The 18,388-nt window shown below is 46.6% G+C and overlaps 1 protein-coding gene across 1 annotated transcript in view; it reads right to left on the bottom strand.

Moving 5' to 3' along the window:
• The window catches only part of LOC143930659 (ovostatin-like), a 208,426-nt gene that overhangs the window by 21,988 nt on the left and 168,050 nt on the right, over positions 1-18,388 (bottom strand). The window contains exons 24-29 of the mRNA XM_077455158.1: positions 13,760-13,936; positions 12,498-12,579; positions 9,562-9,721; positions 3,502-3,576; positions 2,442-2,604; positions 354-583 (exon numbers count right to left, since the gene is read on the bottom strand). Coding sequence (XP_077311284.1) covers positions 354-583; positions 2,442-2,604; positions 3,502-3,576; positions 9,562-9,721; positions 12,498-12,579; positions 13,760-13,936 — 887 coding nt within the window. The remainder of the gene's footprint in view (positions 1-353; positions 584-2,441; positions 2,605-3,501; positions 3,577-9,561; positions 9,722-12,497; positions 12,580-13,759; positions 13,937-18,388) is intronic.

The following is an 18,388-nucleotide window of genomic DNA, read 5'->3' as shown; positions in this document are numbered from 1 at the left end:
TTTGTTTAGCAACTGATTGCAGTAATCCAGAATATATAGCAGTCAGCATTTCATTCTGATGTTGGAATTTGCCCCCTTTTGATTGGGTTTCAAGAGGACTTCCATAGAGCTGAAATAAGCATGGCTTTTATTTGATAACAAAGCATTGGTACTTGGTCTTGTGTATTGGAGTAGAATAGCATGTGGAATTCACATGCTTAAAAATGTATTGCAAAGTAAACCACAACATTCTAAGCAGTTCTGTTTCCCTCTGAAAGCATACTGGCCATAAAGACTCTTTCAAACTCTACAAAACAGTCTGGTCCATAACTGAGTGAAAAATTCTGGAGCATTCCCAAGAACAGAAACCTTACCGATGTGGTGCTGTAAGAGCCATGTATATTCTGCTGCCGAACAAGCCAGCTGCTAATCTTGGCCATTTCATTCAGGTCCTTTGTAGATACTGAAGAGCTACTCTCCCCATAAACCATAGCCTTAAGGACAGTGGCTGTTAGCTCCAACTCTGCTGAGGGTGCACGAGGAGAAAACAGGTAGGGAGTCTGCTGCTCTGGTAGCTTTTTACGTTGCCAGTGAAGAGTGTTACCTGGAGGAGGAGGAGAGCAGAACAAATACACAGTGATTTACCAAAAAAAAAAAAAAAAAAAAAAAAAAAAAGCAAAACAAGAAAATGCAGTCTAAACAAGAACCTATTGTTTCTAATGTAAGAATTAGGCCGTCCATGCAAAGGTGTGAAGCTATGAGTTCTTTTCACCAGCATAGGCATCCATGATCTACAGAGCCCAATCCTTCTAAGGAATAGGGGTTTCAGAGAAAGATGACAGAAAAAAGGTCCATATATTGAGTGACCAAGATTTCATGCTTTTTGACCTGCTGACCTGTGGATAGTTATATCACAGACCCCTGCAGGACCTACAATAGAATGGTGGTATATAGCGACTAACTTCATACCCGACTTCATCACCTCACTGCCAAACTTCATACATCTTTTCCAGAGACAATGAAAAGTCATTTACGAGCTTTATTTTTGTTGTTTTATTGGGGGATACAACTTGGATAGGGATATGGGATGCCTATATAATAAGTCATTGCCATCATATTTACAGGTTTCAATATACTTGGATAATAATTAGAGCCTGAAGCTAGGATGTGAACACTTGGCCAAGTAGAAATCTTCTCCTGCAGCTCCCTGCAGACTGTTACTCCCTCTGCATCTCCTATGCAGACTATTGCTCCCTACATCTCCATGCAGACTACTGTTAACCAAGTTCCCATCCATCACCGTGTGAGGGACAGAAACATCACTTTTTACTGTGTAAAGTAATGGTCTTGGTTCTCGTCACCACCAGCCCAAACGTGCTTCTCCTTGCACAGTTGGTTTCCTCCTGCACAACTTGTAGTTCTATTAGGGTATACCACATCCTCTTCAAATAGGTATGAAGAACTCACTTTAAATAAGCCCCTCTACTGGCTCTGGTGACTCGCTGCTACTAGGCCTGAGACCTGCAGAACCTCTCTCTAGAGGCCTAGTAGGTTAAAGTCTATGTTCTAGGAAATGGACTACTGCTCCCAGCCAGTCCAACATGCAAATCATGTGTTCCCCAGCCACACTGATTTGACACACATCCCCACAGTCTTTTCCCTTATCCAGGATTCTCCATCACCCACCGTGTGTATTGATGCAGACTCCATTAGTGCCCGTGTACTAACAGAGGTCCCTTCACAGACTCCCTGGCACCTCCAGCCATCCACTGTGGCAACACTCACAAATCTTCCAACCTTCCAGCCCCGAGTCCTTGATGAGGAATTTGCCTGGACCATGCGTTCAAACAGCTTTTCCTGCCCTCTCTGCTCCAGTAGCTCCCTGCCACCGACTGTGTGGTGACAGAGATTGCCAACGACCACATGAAGGCAATGTTCCCTCACAGCTCTCCCCGGGCCTTCTCCTGCGATCTCCCCCCCCCCCCCCCCCAGATGGGGGTACGGTCCTGCAGCTGTATAGCACTCCATTCCTCACTTCACCCAGTCAACTCTCCTCCCCAGTAGCATGTGACCTCAGCATATATAGGAGGCCCACCCCCTGCCAATGCCAGTTAGGGATTGGTCAGAGCTCCCGCATGTGCTACCTGCCACTCCAGCTCTAGGTCCAGCCTCTTCCTGAACATACTGCCTGGAAGCAGGGGAGGTGCCTCAGACTGGAGCCCAGGTGTTCACACCCACTGCTACTCTAAACCCTCCCAGCCCCAAAATAAAAATAGACAGACCTAGCTTGCAGCATAAGCCTGCCTAAAATTTTCCTGTGCTGAGTAAACCTAGTAAAAACAACCCTTACTAGGCACCTACCTTATGATAGAGGGTGCTACACTCATACTATCCACTTTAATTTTAGGACATATGTACAGTGCGTGTGTTTGACAATAAAAATTATTTGTTGGCTTTCATACCTTCATTAATGGCCAAAGTTTTCAACTTTTCACGCATAGCATTGGCACGTTCCACATTTCCAGACACCCGGAAGGCATTGTAGAGCATAGCGTAGTTATACACGGACTGATCTTTTTTAGAAGCGGCATCCAGGTAGGAGAGAGCTGGACGTAACAGTGAAGGCTGGGAAAAGGTCAGGATTGGGTGTTCATTACTATACAAAACATATATTGCATTTGCTCTATTTTAATGACAGAAGTCATTCTATCCTTTTAGCTTAAACATCTTTTGGGCATGTCAATGGGAGGTACAAGAAGACAAGGCATTAACCCACAGTAGCCAATGAGAGTTCATTCTTCATTTATTCAATTGGTAGCCAATATTTGCTCATGGTTGTTGCCTTACAATTCCCCTTGTTAAGCTGGCCATGCACTTTGGTTCTGTAATTGCAGCACAGGATGCCACACGTGTTTGTTTATAAATTAGGTTGTAAAAAAAGCAAAGCATGAAAATTAGTTTTTTGCCTTTTTTACAACCCAATTTACAAGAAAATCATGCAAATGTGTAACTTTATTTCAGTACCATTTCTTTGCATGGCTTAAAACAGTCTGCATAATTATGGAATTCTATTACATGCTACAAACCCATAAATACTGCACGTTTCTCAACCTACATTCATACAGCCCAAACGTCTACTTTTTTTAATAGCATTAAGGCTATGCATTTTTTAGTGCATTTTCAGTTTTGCAGAAACACACTACAGTCCATTTAACATGTTTTCCTATGGATGTAGTTCACATCTGTGCATTTTATAGAAAGGCCAGGGATTTTCAGTTTTTTGGTTCCATAGACTCCAATAGATCAACAATGTGTATTGAAAAACATAAAATGCACCTGGAATATGCAAACTGCAATCTTCATAGATGTGAATCAGGCATAAAGAAATGGAAATTTCCATACAGAATTAGATTTTGTACATTAAACACAATACTTATACGATTGTATGGAGCTTGTGGTAGAATCATGGGGTGCTTATCATTAGAACGATTAAGTACAGTTGATTGGGAAAGAAATACGTACAGTAGATGCATAAGTGGTCTGAGCCATGAAAATGACCACAGCACATGTAAAGCCAACGTCATCATCAGCACCTCCCTGAAAAAAAAAAAAAAAAAAAACAGATATAAAGCAGTTAAATCCTACATGTGAATTGGAATCTTGAAACCACTTTGGACTACAATGATGGAACCCATGTAAAACTTCCTCCTGCACCTTGTTTTGGTAGGACTTTTTTTTGGGCATAAAAAATAAAAAAAAAAATAAAAAATCTAAAATAAATAAGCATAAGACTGGGCTTTTTTTGGCTTAGTGGAGCGGCTGCTGATGTGGGAAAGGACCCCACCCTGTTCCTAGACAGCAGCATCAAGCAAATACCAATTATTTTTTTATTGAAAGTCTTTAAGGGGATGGTGCAATGCAGGATTTTACAAACGCCCACTTCTAGATTTTGTTTAAGACATGTGTTAAGCATGTGTAATATCAACTTCTATTCTTATATTCACCAACTATATTATAGTCTCTTATATTCACCAACTGACACAGCTCCTCTCTGCAACAAATGGGTTGTTAGCCTTATCACTAGGAAAATACTAGGCATAGTTGTAACACCACAAAGAACTTAGTTCCGCCCAGGGGGCGGTCCCTCAGGCTACAACCCTCCCGTCTGCCAGACAGACCTCAGTTTTTTGCCTAGTGAAGGAGAAAGACCTAGAAACCCTGCGAGCCCATTGGTCCGAGCTTTTTTATGCAGAAGCTTGGCTTTTTGCGCAAGATGAATGATTCTGTGATCAGCTATCACAAGCCGGCTGGGTAACAGGCTGGATACCCTTATCCTTGTAGTCTCCCCAGTCCGGCCATTGAGCGTGTGCAGGTCGCAGCTACGGCTCGGCAGGCCACGATGAAACCTCAGCTCCAGGAGGTGGTCGGTAAGCTTTTATGCTCCGGGGTGTACACGTAATCGGGCTACTGATGTCTGCGTCACAGTATGCCGAGGCCAGCAGGTACCCTGTACTGATCAGTGCGTAGTTCTGCAATGGAATGTCTCCCAGTTCTTCGAGACTGGCAAGTACAGCTCTCCCTTCTTCGGCGGGGCTGAGCAGCTGGGCATTCCATGTGAGGTCGATTCGGGGGTCCCTCACCTCCCTCTCTGCTCTCCCCTGTCCCAATCCCCCCCCGGGGGGGGGACGCTGCATGTGGCTGCTGAGCGGTATATGTGTGCTCTCACCTGAGATGGAGGCGCTGGCTGGCTAGCGGTGTCCTGGGTTCTCTGTGTTAAGCTCCTGGAAGGTGCCTGTGAGGGTCTGCTGTGGTCGGGTGCGGCGCTGGGTGTGTCATATTGCTTTCTTTCTTGCCTCATGGAGCTGCTGGCAGCCATTTTAGGTGTGGGCAAGGCAGTATGCCCTCCTGGGCTTCAGCAGCCATTTTCCAAGTGCTCTCCTATTCAGGACACTGGTGGACATTTTCTGGAAGCCTGAACAAGTTTTTTTTTCAGTGTTCTCTAGCAGCAGCATGGCTTTGGTGCTTCTCACAGCCATTTTCCCTGTGTTTCCTGTCATTGTACTGGACGCAGGGCAGCCATTTTATTGAAGCCTGAGCACGTTTTTTTAGAACGTTTAGCGCTCATTACGGCGGCTGCCACCGACACAGCGTTTGTTTCCTTTGCACTTGGGAGCACTCAGGGTCTACAGGCACTACTTATGAACAGTGCAGAACTGAGGGTGGCGAGTCCGACGGGAAAGAGCTCCTCAGTCAGCGGCAGCAAGGAGGGTGGGACTGTCCCTGTCCCAAGTCTCATTCGGGTGGCAGACAGGATAGGGTCAGCATGGCTTCAGAAACTGGTGTTTCTTCCCCCGAAATCCAGGCAATTGCAACTGGGTCACCTGCCAACTGCGCAGTGCCCATAGGACACCCTGACGGCAGTCCTCAATTCGTTCATTGCCAAGATGGAGGCGGAGCGTGGGAAGAAAGGTGCTAAAAAGCGGCCCCTGCCCCCCCCCCCGTCCTCTGGGGAGAGCTCTGACGCAGACTCAGACGCAGTCCTGCTGAGTGTGGTGACCCCTGCCCTGTCTTGTCAGACAACGCTGACCAGGACCCTTTGGACAGTGAGGATGAGTCCCCGTCCGGGTCCAGGCGTGACAAAGCGCTTGTTGGAGCACTTATCACAGCTGCGCGAGATACCCTGAAGATTCAGGAGACAGTGGATCCCTCTGCTGATGTACCGGTCCCGGTTTTGGGTCCCGCAAGCCAGCACGTTCACCTAAGGTGTTCCCGTATCGGACTTATTTTGACAAATTCATTTACAAGGAATGGGGTGGCCCGCAACGGACCTTTTTGGTCCCCAAATACATGGCGGTGCGTTACTCTTGAGGAGAGCCTTCTCAAAAAGTGGTCGGCTCCTCCGGTCGTGGATCCCCCCCTGTATCCAGATTAAATAAAGTAACCACGATCCCGATTGAGGGAACTCCTGCATTCAAGGATCCCACGGACAGGAAGGCCAAGGCAGTGGCTTGTTCCTTGTTTATGGTTGTGGGGTCAGCCACGCGACCAGTACTGGCATCCGCACTTGTGTCGCAGACACTGACAGTGGGCAAAACTTTTGCACCGCAAATTGGGAGAGCAGCAGGCTTCCTCTGTCTGCGTGCAACTAGCAGACCAACTAGTGCAAGACCTTAACTATGTCTGACACGGCCCTGGATACTCCCCCTCTGCTATCCAGGGCTTCAGTGTCAGCTATGGTGCTGAGGCGCCTAATTTGGCTGAAATGCTGGTCTGCTGACCAGGCATCCAAAAAAGCCCTGACGGATCTTCCCTTCCTTGGCGACCGCCTCTTTGGAGCCTCAGTAGATGACATTATTAAAAATGCCATCGGTGGTAAGAGTACTCTACTCCCACAATCCAGGAAGGCCAAGGAGCCACGCCGTAGGCAAGGGCCCGCTTTTTCCGCTCACAAACTGCTTTTTCGTCCGCCCGGAGCTTCGACAAAACGTCCCCAGCCCAACAGGACGCCCACGGACGGTCAAAAACGTCCCTGGAACCCCAAGCCTAACAAGCCTTCGAATAAAAGTGCTACTGCACGAAGGTTTGCCCCCACCTATGTCTCGGGGGGGGGGGGTCGCCTTGTGGAGTTTGCAGCCCGGTGGTCCTCCCAGTTGTCCGACCAATGGGTCTGCGATCGGATTTCCACCGGCTACAAGATAGAGTTTCTCTTGGCCGCAAAACAGATTCTTCCCCTCCAGCATACCTGTATCCCTGGCTTGCCGGAGGCCCTCTTGGGGGCAGTAAGGGATTCGCTGAATCGCAGGGTGATTGTACCGGTTCCGGAACGCTTCCAGGGATTCTACTCAAATCTGTTTGTGGTTCCCAAGGAAGGGGTACGTCTGGTCTTGGACCTAAAGACCCTCACTTTGTAAAAGAGCAGAGGTTCAGAATGGAATCAGTTTGCTCAGTAGTCACTGCACTCCATCAAGGGGACTCCCTGGAGTCCTTAGACATCCAGGATGCATACCCACAAATAACCATGTGCCTCTGGCATCAAAAGTTTCTGCGGTTTGCAGTCGGGGAAGCCCACTACCAGTTTGTGGCTCTTCCTTTTGGTCTGGCTTCAGCCCCCCCCCCCAATCCAGATCTCCTCCTGAGGGCATCTTCCACCTCAGAATTAGAGGAGGATGTGGCGATCACCATGCAGACCTTGCAAGAATTTGGGTAGCTGTTGAACCTAAAGAAGTCGGTGCTTGTGCCGACCCAGCATCTGGAGTACGTAGGCTTGCTGCTGGACTCCAGGGAAGCGAGAGTGTTTCTCCCTTCAGACAAATTGCAGACTCTCAGATCTGCGGTAAAACTACTGATGAACCGCAAATGGTCATCGCTCTGCTTTTGCATGCGAGTGCTGGGACTCATGGTAGCTTCCGTCGAGGCAGTACCTTATGCCCAGTTCCATACCAGAGTCCTGCAGAAGGAGATTTTGATGAAGTGGGACAAATCTCAGTTGTCCCTGGATCGATCGACAGATCCAGGTGAGCCAGTCAGAGTCTCTCTGATCTGGTGGTTGAGGTCCCCGGTAATGCAGTCCGGAAAATCGTTCCTTCCTCTGAAATGGACAGTGATCACAACGGACGCCAGTCTATGCGGCTGGGGTGGAGTGATGGGGGTTTAGTCAGCTCAGGGCCTCTGGTCGACGGAAGAATCCAAGTTGCCGATCAATCTGCTCGAATTGAGAGCGATCAGGCTGTGCCTCTCCACATGGTCGATGAGACTGCAAAGGCGCCCGATCAGGATCCAGTCAGACAACACCACAGCATACGTCAATCACCAAGGGGGAACAAGAAGCTCAGGCGCTGCACGGGAAGTCACCCACATACTTCGGTGGGCTGAGCGGCACGTACCGGCCCTGTCGGCCATTTACATCCCGGGAGTGGAGAACTGGCAGGCGGACTTTTTGAGTCGACAGATGCTGGACCCAGGAGAATAGGCATTGCATCCGGAGACATTCAGGTTGCTGCACCTGAGGTGGGGCACACCAGACATGGATCTGCTGGCCACCCATATCAATTGGAAGGTGCCAAGACTTGTGTCCAGGACAAAAGATCAGTGGGCAGACGCGTCTGACGCGCAGGTGGCTCCGTGGGATCAGTACCAGCTGATCTACGCCTTTCCTCCACTGAAACTGTTATCACATCTGCTTCGCTGAGTGGAAGCCGAGGGGATCCCAGTAATACTGGTTGCCCCAGATTGGCCTCAGCGTCCTTGGTACCCAGACCTGGCACGTCTTGTGGCAGACGCTCCCTGGCAACTGCTTTTGCGAAAGGACCTTCTGTCTCAAGGTTCCCTGGTTTTTGTGCCGTTTTTCTTCCACGCAGTTTTTTGTGGGTAAAGTTTCACTAGTTCCCACTTGCCATGGTGGATGAAGTTTCTATGCCGATTTCCCACCCCTCGTTTGGCACTGCTTGGGGACGTCCCATTTGTTACAGAGAGGAGCTGTGTCGATCGGTGAATATGAGAAAATAGGATTTTTTTGTACTCGCCATAAAATCCTTTTGTCTGTAATTCACCGACCGACACAGCACCCGCCCCTCCTTTTATCTTTACGTTATACTGCTTGTTGACCTACTGAGGTCTGTCTGGCAGACTGGAGGTTTGTAGCCCGAAGGACCGCCCCCTGGGCGGAACTAAGTGCTGAGTGTTGTGTTACAACTATGCCTAGTATTCTCCAAGTGATAAGGCCAATAACCCATTTGTTACAGAGAGGAGCTGTGTCGGTCGGTGAATTACAGAGAAAAGGATTTTACAGTGAGTACAAAAAATCCTATTTTTTCCCCGTTTTGGATAGAGTGGAAAGTAGTATTTTAGTGTTGAGCCCCCCTTGAATGCCCCTTTATTTGTCCTGTTGACCACAGTATCCAGACAGGTCACAGTAATTGGAGGTAAGGGAAAATATTTAAATCGGTAAACCTATTTCGATGGCAATCTTAGAATAGATATCCCCTTGCTTTTTGAGATTTTTTTTCCCCTGCTGTGTTTCTGGTACAGAAAGTGAGAGATAGTCAGATCAGATTACATACAATGACAAAAGTTAAACCTCCTCCCTTCATCCTGTAGAGCTGAGGGCCATCTACCATCTAGCTTAGCCATCTCTGTCCACCAGTAAAGCCTAGTACACACCATTATTTTGTTTTTGGTCAACCCAGCAGGTTGAACGAAAAAAAAAAAAAAAAAAAAAAAAAACTGATGGCTCTGGTGGGAACCACTGTACTTACACATTCTGATGCTAGTACAGCAATCTCCCCTGCCAAGCACTAGTGTTTTGACAGGGGGATGGCCCCCTCACCAGAATACTTTGGTCAGTGTTCTCCGCCATTAGCAGAGAGTGCTGATTGGGACCCGTCGGCCACAGTTTTTTCAGTATAGTTTTCCGAATGGCCTGGCTTCTCTCGGACAGGCTGTCATACACAAGGGCCAAATGTTGGCTGTTTATTGAACGGCCGATGTCGCCTGACATTCAGGCCATGTGTACTAGGTTTAAGTATTTAGCACTAGGTTTCTTATTTGCCTCTGGCTGAAAAAGATAATACACAGTGCTCTTACCTTCAGTCCACTGTTAAATAAGGTTCCCACTGGCTTGAACCTTCCAGTATTCAAGTCCTGCAAACCTTCCAAAAAGAGAAGACCTTGCTTGAAGATGTTGTCATCAACAAAGGTATATGGTCTTATATCCCACAAGGTTTTCAAAGCCAACACAGTCAACCTACAAATCAAAGATAAAGTCATGCTCAGGCCATTTTCACCCCTTCCGCTTTTAATGACAGCCCCTCATCCCAATTTATTTTCTTCCTTCCTCATTTTATTGCATCTCCCCCTCCCTTAATAAAGTCTTCTCACAGGGGTCACTGAGGTCTTCATTCTTCATGGATCTAAAAAAGGTGCTGTGTCCTTCAGGTTTAGGGCAACCTATAGGATCCTACTACTGCAGTGGTAGGCAGGTAGGGGGAGATTCTGCTTTAGAGACATGGTCACTTTGTCTAAAACCGAGTGATGGCATCTTTAAATATTAATCAGCAACAAATTAAACTTTAAGCAAGGCAGGTTTTCATTTGAAACATGGTTTGGCCTGTCTCTTAATTTAGGGCATAGTTAAATTAAGAAAAAAAAAAAAAAAAAAAAAAAAGGATAGCAGTTCAGAACCATATTGGTGCTTTGTGAGCCCCACGCATCCAGAGTACTTGATGCAGCCTCAGATGCACCCAATGAGAGCATTACTCAGGTTCATTTAAATTTATTATATTTTGCTCCTATTTTGTGAAGCCCCTAAGTGGACCCTGGTTTTGAACATGGCTTAGAGTGATATTAGATCCTACCTCCTGTACCAATCAGTCTCCATGTGTATAGCAGGTTATAGATAGGTTTCAGCCTCAGTGCACATGTAAGGCGGTATCAAGTAGGAATCAGGATTTTTACATCTACTACTACTCTCCATTACTGTACGCAAGAAGCCTGTGGGGTTCTCGTTTGGCCGCTAGGGATCCCCCGTTCACCTTTAGAACAGAATATTACTGTATGGAGCAGGGGTAGGCAACCCCCAGCACTGATGCCACAAGTGGCCCACAAAGCCTCTTACCGGCACTCAACTCCCTCCCCATCAGCAGCTCCCCCACAGATTGGAAAAGATGGGAAACATTGGTTCTCTAACTGCTGTAGCTGCGATTGTCAGCTTTTGTGATGAAGAGATTGGGTGCAGTTTGCTGGGGGGGGGCAGTCCCCGTTTTCAGGAGGAGGACTGTTTTGGCCACTGCTAAAGCCAATCACAGTTCTGCTAGCCCCATCCACCATCTAGAGCAGTGGTCATGAACCCACCAACAGGCCAGGTTTGGAAGATAACTGAAATACACCACACATGATATTGTTGTTCAGTGATTGCAGTATTCTAGTCTGCATCTCCCCAAGGTGATACATAAAACCTGGCCTGTTAGTGGGCCCTGAGGACAGGGTTGATGACCACTGATCTAGAGGAAGATGACTCACTTGGTCGCCACCTACCAATCTTAGAAAGAAGGGATTTCACTGTGATTGAGAAAACCACAATCAGGTGACAGTTTATGGAATTACTGTTGAGCTCCTAGGAACTTTGTTGAAATTATTCCTGAACCTTTGCATCACTTACTACTGAACCCCTGCACTTTGTGTCCCTTTAAGCCACAACCAGTTTTCAGCGCAATGAAAATCATGCCGAACCACTTTCTCAGCTGCAGGGGCCCCAGCTTGTGAACCTGCACACAGGCTCACTGCTTTCAGAAAATACCCCTGACCTGAGCTCATCATTGCGCATCCATTCCATATGCTTGTATGTGACATCACATACAAGCACGTAGATCAGCAGGATGAGTGTGCCAGGACAGGTAGAGAGGTCTCATCTCTGCTTCCTTTCACCAGTCTGCATATAACGCATATCATAGATAAGGGGCTTACAGCGGTGGGGCAGCTGTGCAGGGGCTTACAGCAGTGCTCTGATGCGTGGCGTTGCAGGAATTGGGGCTGATCTGAGGTATGAGAGTGCAGGATGTTATAAAAAGTCCTTTTTGTGATTGAGAGAGTGAACTTTAAAAAAATTTGTTAAAAATCAGCACTCATTTCATTGAAAACAGCCACTCTGTTCCATCTTGGATACAAGATGAATATGGCTTCTTCAGCGGTTTGGTAGATCCTTGTACTAGTTCATGGCCTGCGATGGTTTGGATGTCCATATCAAAGAGAGATTCCACGCTATACTGACCTGCTTTTAGGGGATAAATACTTGATATCCCCTCTAGACTAAATGTATACCAGTGTCAAAATATCTAGGCTACCGGCCTTTCCTCAGTGGGACTATTCTGTCCTATGTAGATCACTAGTTGTCGCCAACCTCCTGGTCTGATACCCGTGTGTGGTTTTGACGGACAAATCTTTCAATCATTGAGTTACGATTTCTCTTTGTCTGGGTGGAGCACTAACACTTGGGATTTACGCTACAGATTTGGAATTTGCAAGCCCTCTGTCCCTGAAGATCTGCATTTTGTTTTTTCAAAACGCGCTGGTCGCTCTATCAGTTTTGGGCTCTCGTTTCAGCTGTTTCCATTTCTGCTCCCAACATATGCATTTGTTTTTATATCCACTTTGTTGTTGTTATTAATGTCTAATAAATTTGTATATTTTTATATAAATACTGTTTGTGGTCCGTTTAAAGTCCCAATTTGAGGAACCTGCTTTTACTCCATGTATCAGGGATGTGGTCCATAATCAGTATAGTCAGCTAGTTCTAGTAAAATGCTACAAGGACATACATTGTAGAGGAATATGGGGGACTGAGCAGACATTGGCAGACCCAGAATAAATGGAATTGGTCAGCCACAGGTCATACCTGCTTGTGTTACTGAATTCACTAAAAATTTACTAAAGCTGAAAATACAAAAAGCACGAGTCTTGGCTTGTAACAGTGTCAGCACAAAATTTTAATGTTAGTGCTGCAGTCTATTCTTTTTGAAGCTTACCATCCACTTGGCTCAGACCTCCCTGGACCAAAGGCGCTGAAGCTTCCATCAGACTTTCTGAAACGCACTTGTCTTACGTATCCTAGGAATAACCATTACGGAAGTTAGAATTTAGGGTACATGTCAATATTAGAATAACTAGAGCATCTTGCAAAAAAAAAAAAAAAAAAACAACAGTCTTGTAGTACAATTATCGCATCCAAGCTACATCATGGTAGTGGGAAAGCACCAAATTTACATTCAAAATTGAACTTCAATGGCTCAGTGATCCAGACATTAAATATAGGGACATACACTGGGGGGGGGGGTGTACATGGATTGATAGCTTTCTCTGACTGACTAAGCTGTTGATTACAGCCAATGATGCAGTTTCCCTAAATATACAGTATCTGCTCCAAGTTGGTAATCATGGTCATTTCAATCAGCTGGTTAGGCAGTGTTGCTTAAAGTAGGTAAAGCCCAAGTCCACTCAAAGCTTTCAACCTTTCCCACCCCACCTGGTTTTATAGCCGCTGCTGTGGAGACTTTCCCTCACTTTCTGTGTAAGCAAAAGTGATGAAAAATCTGTCCAAAGGGGCCCCAAAATTAAAAAATTAAATTAGGCTTTAAAAGGTGTTTTCAGATCTAGTTATAAAATTAATTTTGCATTTGGTTATATTTTTCCCTTAAAAACACGAGTTTCCCATTGGTTAATGGTTTCCATTGTTAGTTTGAAGAAATGTAATTAAACATTAATCCAAAAGCAAGGATTTGTAGGTGGAGCCATGCAGAACATTACCTTAGGCTCCAGTCACACCTATGCATTTTTAGTGTTTTTTGCATTTTGCAGAAACACACTACAGTCCATTTAACAGGATTTAATATGGAACACATTTTGCAGTTCAAATCTGCAAAAAGCACTAAAAATGCATAGGTGTGAATCAGGCCTAATGCCCCAATGGTCAGCTGTGAAAGGCTGAAATGAACGTATCTCGCCTATAATAACAGAGACAATTAAATCTGCAGAAGATAAATTTGGCTCGCATATGACATCATGAAAACTGACTTTCATGAAATGGCGCACAATCCCCTTCTTTGGCCAACTTGTCCTGCAAATTATTTTTTGGCAAAACAGTTGAATACCCTTGAACGAATAAAGGAAACTTGTAAAAAATAAAATAAGGATTTTCAATTACCATTTAATGCCAAATAAATACAGTAGTTGCAATTTAACAGGAGTGCTTCTATATAGAATGCTTGTAGGAATAAAAGATCAAAATTACCATTAGCCATATATTGCACTGCACGTTGTCGAATTTCTTCAGTAAGACGACCGGTTAAATTCAAAAACTCCATCGCACGCACTATTGGCATTAGTGTAGCAAGAGTTTGCTCTCCGCATCCCGTGGGCTCAACGATTAAGTCCGCAGGATTTGTCAAGGCTCGGCCCAACATGTCCCCTGCAAACAAAAAAGATCAAAAATTCAAGGTACTTTGCTAAATAAACTTGAGGCAAAACTGAAAAGAAATATGGAATTCACAATGGAACTTGTTAATGGTTTCAGTTCTGTCAAAGAAACACACAAGAAATTCAGTTCCTGTTTATTATAGTACTTCTTGTACAATCCTAAAAACAGACCAACTGAGAATGCAGCTTTCTGACCATATAGGCATACAGTGGTGTGAAAAAGTGTTTGCCCCCTTCCTCATTTCCTGTTCCTTTGCATGTTTGTCACACTTAAGTGTTTCGGAACATCAAACCAATTTAAACAATAGTCAAGGACAACACAAGTAAACACAAAATGCAATTTGTAAATGAAGGTGTTTATTATTAAAGGTGAAAAAAAATCCAAACCATCATGGCCCTGTGTGAAAAAGTGATTGCCCCCTTGTTAAAACATACTATAACTGTGGTTGTCCACACCTGAGTTCAATTTCTCTAGCCACACCCAGGCCTGATTATTGCCACACCTGTTCACAATCAAGGCATCACTTAAATAGGAGCTGCTTGACACAGTAAGGTCCACCAGAAGATCCTTAAAAGCTACACATCATGCCGAGACCCAAAGAAATTCAGGAACAATTGAGAAAGAAAGTAATTGAGATCTATCAGTCTGGAAAGGGTTATAAAGCCATTTCCAAAGCTTTGGGAATCCAGCGAACCACAGTGAGAGCCATTATCCACAAATGGCGAAGACATGGAACAGTGGTGAACCTTCCCAGGAGTGGCCGGCCTCCCAAAATTACCCCAAGAGCGCAGCGACGACTCATCCAAGAGGTCACAAAAGACCCCACAACAACGTCCAAGGAACTGCAGGCCTCACTTGCCTCAGTTAAGGTCAGCGTTCATGCCTCCACCATCAGGAAAAGACTGGGCAAAAATGGCCTGCATGGCAGAGTTCCAAGGAGAAAACCACTGCTGAGCAAAAACAACATCAAAGCTCGTCTCAATTTCTCCACAACACATCTTGATGATCCCCAAGACTTTTGGGACAATATTCTGTGGACCGATGAGACAAAAGTGGAACTCTTTGGAAGGTGTGTGTCCAAGTATATCTGGCATAGAAGGAACACTGCATTTCATAAAAAGAACATTATACCAACAGTAAAATATGGTGGTGGTAGTGTGATGGTCTGGGGCTGTTTTGCTGCTTCAGGACCTGGAAGACTTGCCGTGATAAAAAGGAACTATGAATTCTGCTGTCTACCAAGAGATCCTGAAGGAGAATGTCCGACCATCTGTTCGTGTACTCAAGCTGAAACGAACTTGGGTTCTGCAGCAGGACAATGATCCTAAACACACCAGCAAGTCCACCACCGAATGGCTGAAGAAAAACAAAATGAAGACTTTGGAGTGGCCTAGCCAAAGTCCTGACCTGAATCCTATTGAGATGTTGTGGTATGACCTTAAAAAGGCCGTTCATGCTCGAAAACCCTCTAATGTAACTGAATTAGGACAATTCTGCAAAGATGAGTGGGCCAAAATTCCTCCAGGACGCTGTAAAAGCCTCATTGCACGTTATCGCAAACGCTTGGTTGCAGTTGTTGCTGCTAAGGGTGGCCCAACCAGTTATTAGGTTTAGGGGGCAATCACTTTTTCACACAGGGCCATGATGGTTTGGATTTTTTTTTCACCTTTAATAATAAACACCTTCATTTACAAATTGCATTTTGTGTTTACTTGTGTTGTCCTTGACTATTGTTTAAATTGGTTTGATGTTCCGAAACACTTAAGTGTGACAAACATGCAAAGGAACAGGAAATGAGGAAGGGGGCAAACACTTTTTCACACCACTGTAGTTGCCAACTGTCCCGAATTTCCCGGAACATTCCCGGGATTAGGACCCTTGTCCCGGGAAATTCAATTTGTCCCCGTTAATTTCGCCGCTGGCCGCTAGAGGTTCGCGGCCTGCAGAGACAATGTCTCCACCGGCCGCCATTTAAAAGAAGACCAGAAGCTGGTCTACAAAAGAGATCCTGCGGCGCCACCCACCCCCGCTGCCAGTGTCTATGGAAGGTGGGCGGCGCCGCAGTTCAAACTCTCCGTGCAGCAAGTGAGCTCTTGTCCTGCAGTACTGGCACAGCCCGTGTGGTGTCAGTGCGCACGCGGTCAGCCGTGGGATGTCTATGTGCGGCTGTGTGGTAATGTGACGCGAGGCTAGGCCTGGCAGCCGTAGTGAGGATTATGCACTGAGCTCCCGATAATTCAAACCTCTGGGCTTCATAAGAGGCTACCCGGCCGGCTCTATGGCGGAGAGAGGCTTCGACCTGTCAGCCCTCCCGAAGGAGATGAGAGAACAGCTGGCCGAGCTGGAGCTCAAGCTGTCAGAAGGTGAGTGTGGTGTATGTGTGGCTGCCCTGACACTGGAGGAAGGGGGGGGGGGGAGATGAGGTGCTGCTTTTCATCACATCCAGACCTATCACAGGGGACCCCCATGGATCAGGAGAGCCCCAGTAATGACATTGTTACCCTTGTCTTCATATGTCACCCTAGGTGATCAGCTGTCATTCTCAATGCTCAGCCCATCTATGATTGGCACCATTGTCCATGCTGAGTGATGACATGTATGATGAGCCCCCTGTGATGTCTGCCATTGTCTGCTGCCGCTTCCTGGGCCAAGAAATGTGCTGGCATCTTATCAATAAGTGCTAATTAATAGAGGGTGGCTGAGCCTTCCATCTGCCGGGGAACAAAGAGGGTCCCTGAGAATGTGGCTCTGCAGATTGCAGGCATGTCACATGTAGAGCGGGCGGTGGGATCCTTCCACATAGACCGCATGGTGGCTTCACCGGGCAAGGTGGCACCTGTAGTTCTTCAGCAGATGGTAGACACACAGATTGTTTCTGATTAAAGTCGTAATCAGATCAGGTAGAGCAGGCAGTGGAAGCCTTCCACATGGGAGATTGCATGGTGCTGGAGAATCTGTCGGGGGCCAGTCAGAGCGAGTCTGGAGAATGTCGGGGGCCAGTCAGAGTCCCCCCCCTTTCCCTCTCCATCCCTCATTCATCTCAGACTAACCACACCCTTCTAGCCACGCCCATATAAGCCCCGCCGCATTTTCAACTTTCCCCTGTGCCACGCCTATCTGCATGCCCAGCCCCCTAATTATAATACAACTCCGCCTACTGCAAAAAAAAAAAAAAAAAAAAGTGTCATGAATTTTTTTTTTTTTTTACAATGTTGGCAACTATGCACATAGGCATGATAGAAAGGTCTGGTTGGGAGTGGTTTTGAGTTTCAAAAGGTAGTCCGTTTAAAAAGGTCTAGAGAACACAAGGCTAATAGACTTAATTTAGTTGGTGTCTATTTGTTGAGGGAACTCCTGAAAGTAGACATTAGGGATGAGCTTCGTGTTCGAGTCGAACGTACGTTCGACTCGAACATTGGCTGTTCGGGCGTTCGGCGAAATCCGAACTCTTGGTCCGTTTGCGTCAAAATTCGTATGGCGCGCGCGAACCACAATGCACTGCGATACTCAGCGCCATACTCAGTGATACTCTGAAATACCCAGCCATAGACGCCCCCCACCCCTCACCCCCCTCCGATGCTTCTACCGTGTTTCCCCGATAGTAAGACACCCCCGATTGTAAGACGTATCGGGAGTTTCATAGGGGTCGGCTAATATAAGCCGTACCCCGAAAGTAAGACGTATGTCTTACTTTCGGGGAAACACGGGGGTATTGCCGCCTCCAGTGACGTACGGTACTAAGAGTGGGGCGGGGGGTGCGGGCCGCACCCTGGGGGGGGTGCCAGGCCAGCGCCCTCCCCCTCTGACTGAAGAGACAGCGCCGTTTTGATCAGTCTCGGCCGAGCAGAGTGAAGCCGCCTCCCCCTCCTCTTGTATGGCTACACAGTGCTGTGTATGGAGGAGGAGGAGGGGGAGGCGGCTTCAGTGAAGCCGCCTCCCCCTCCTTCTCCTTCATGGACAGCACTGTGTAGCCATACAAGAGGAGGGGGAGGCGGCTTCACTCTGCTCGGCTGTGAGTGACAGCCGCTGCCCAAGACTGATCAGAACGGCGCGACGCAGGTGTCACTGGCTCTGTGCCCTCCCGGAAAAAGGTCAGTGCATACAGAGAGAGACCAAGGAGGGGGAGGGGGAGGGGGGGTGTGAAGAGATTCTCTGCAGCTCTTGTAACCGCAAGATGCAGCTGAGGAGGACTACAAGTCCCAACATACCGGGCTGTGTGTGCTTACAGTTCTCCTCTGCTGAGCATAGCAGCTTTGTATGCTTGGACTTGTAGTCCTCCATAGGTTAAAACAAAAAATTTGACACTTTTTATTCCAATATAAGACATACCCCGAAAGTAAGACATAGTGGGGCTTTTGGGGATAAAAAGAAAGTAAGACACTGTCTTACTTTCGGGGAAACACGGTACCAACTCGCCAGTACGATCAAAGCCAGAATCTTTTT

This window comes from Lithobates pipiens, unplaced genomic scaffold (genome assembly GCF_037356315.1).
Source record: "Lithobates pipiens isolate NorthernLeopardFrog02 unplaced genomic scaffold, aLitPip1_a1.2 Scaffold_25, whole genome shotgun sequence".
NCBI lineage: Eukaryota > Metazoa > Chordata > Amphibia > Anura > Ranidae > Lithobates > Lithobates pipiens.
The sequence above is the reverse complement of the archived record's forward strand: the minus strand, read 5'-3'. Positions and strand labels throughout refer to the sequence as shown.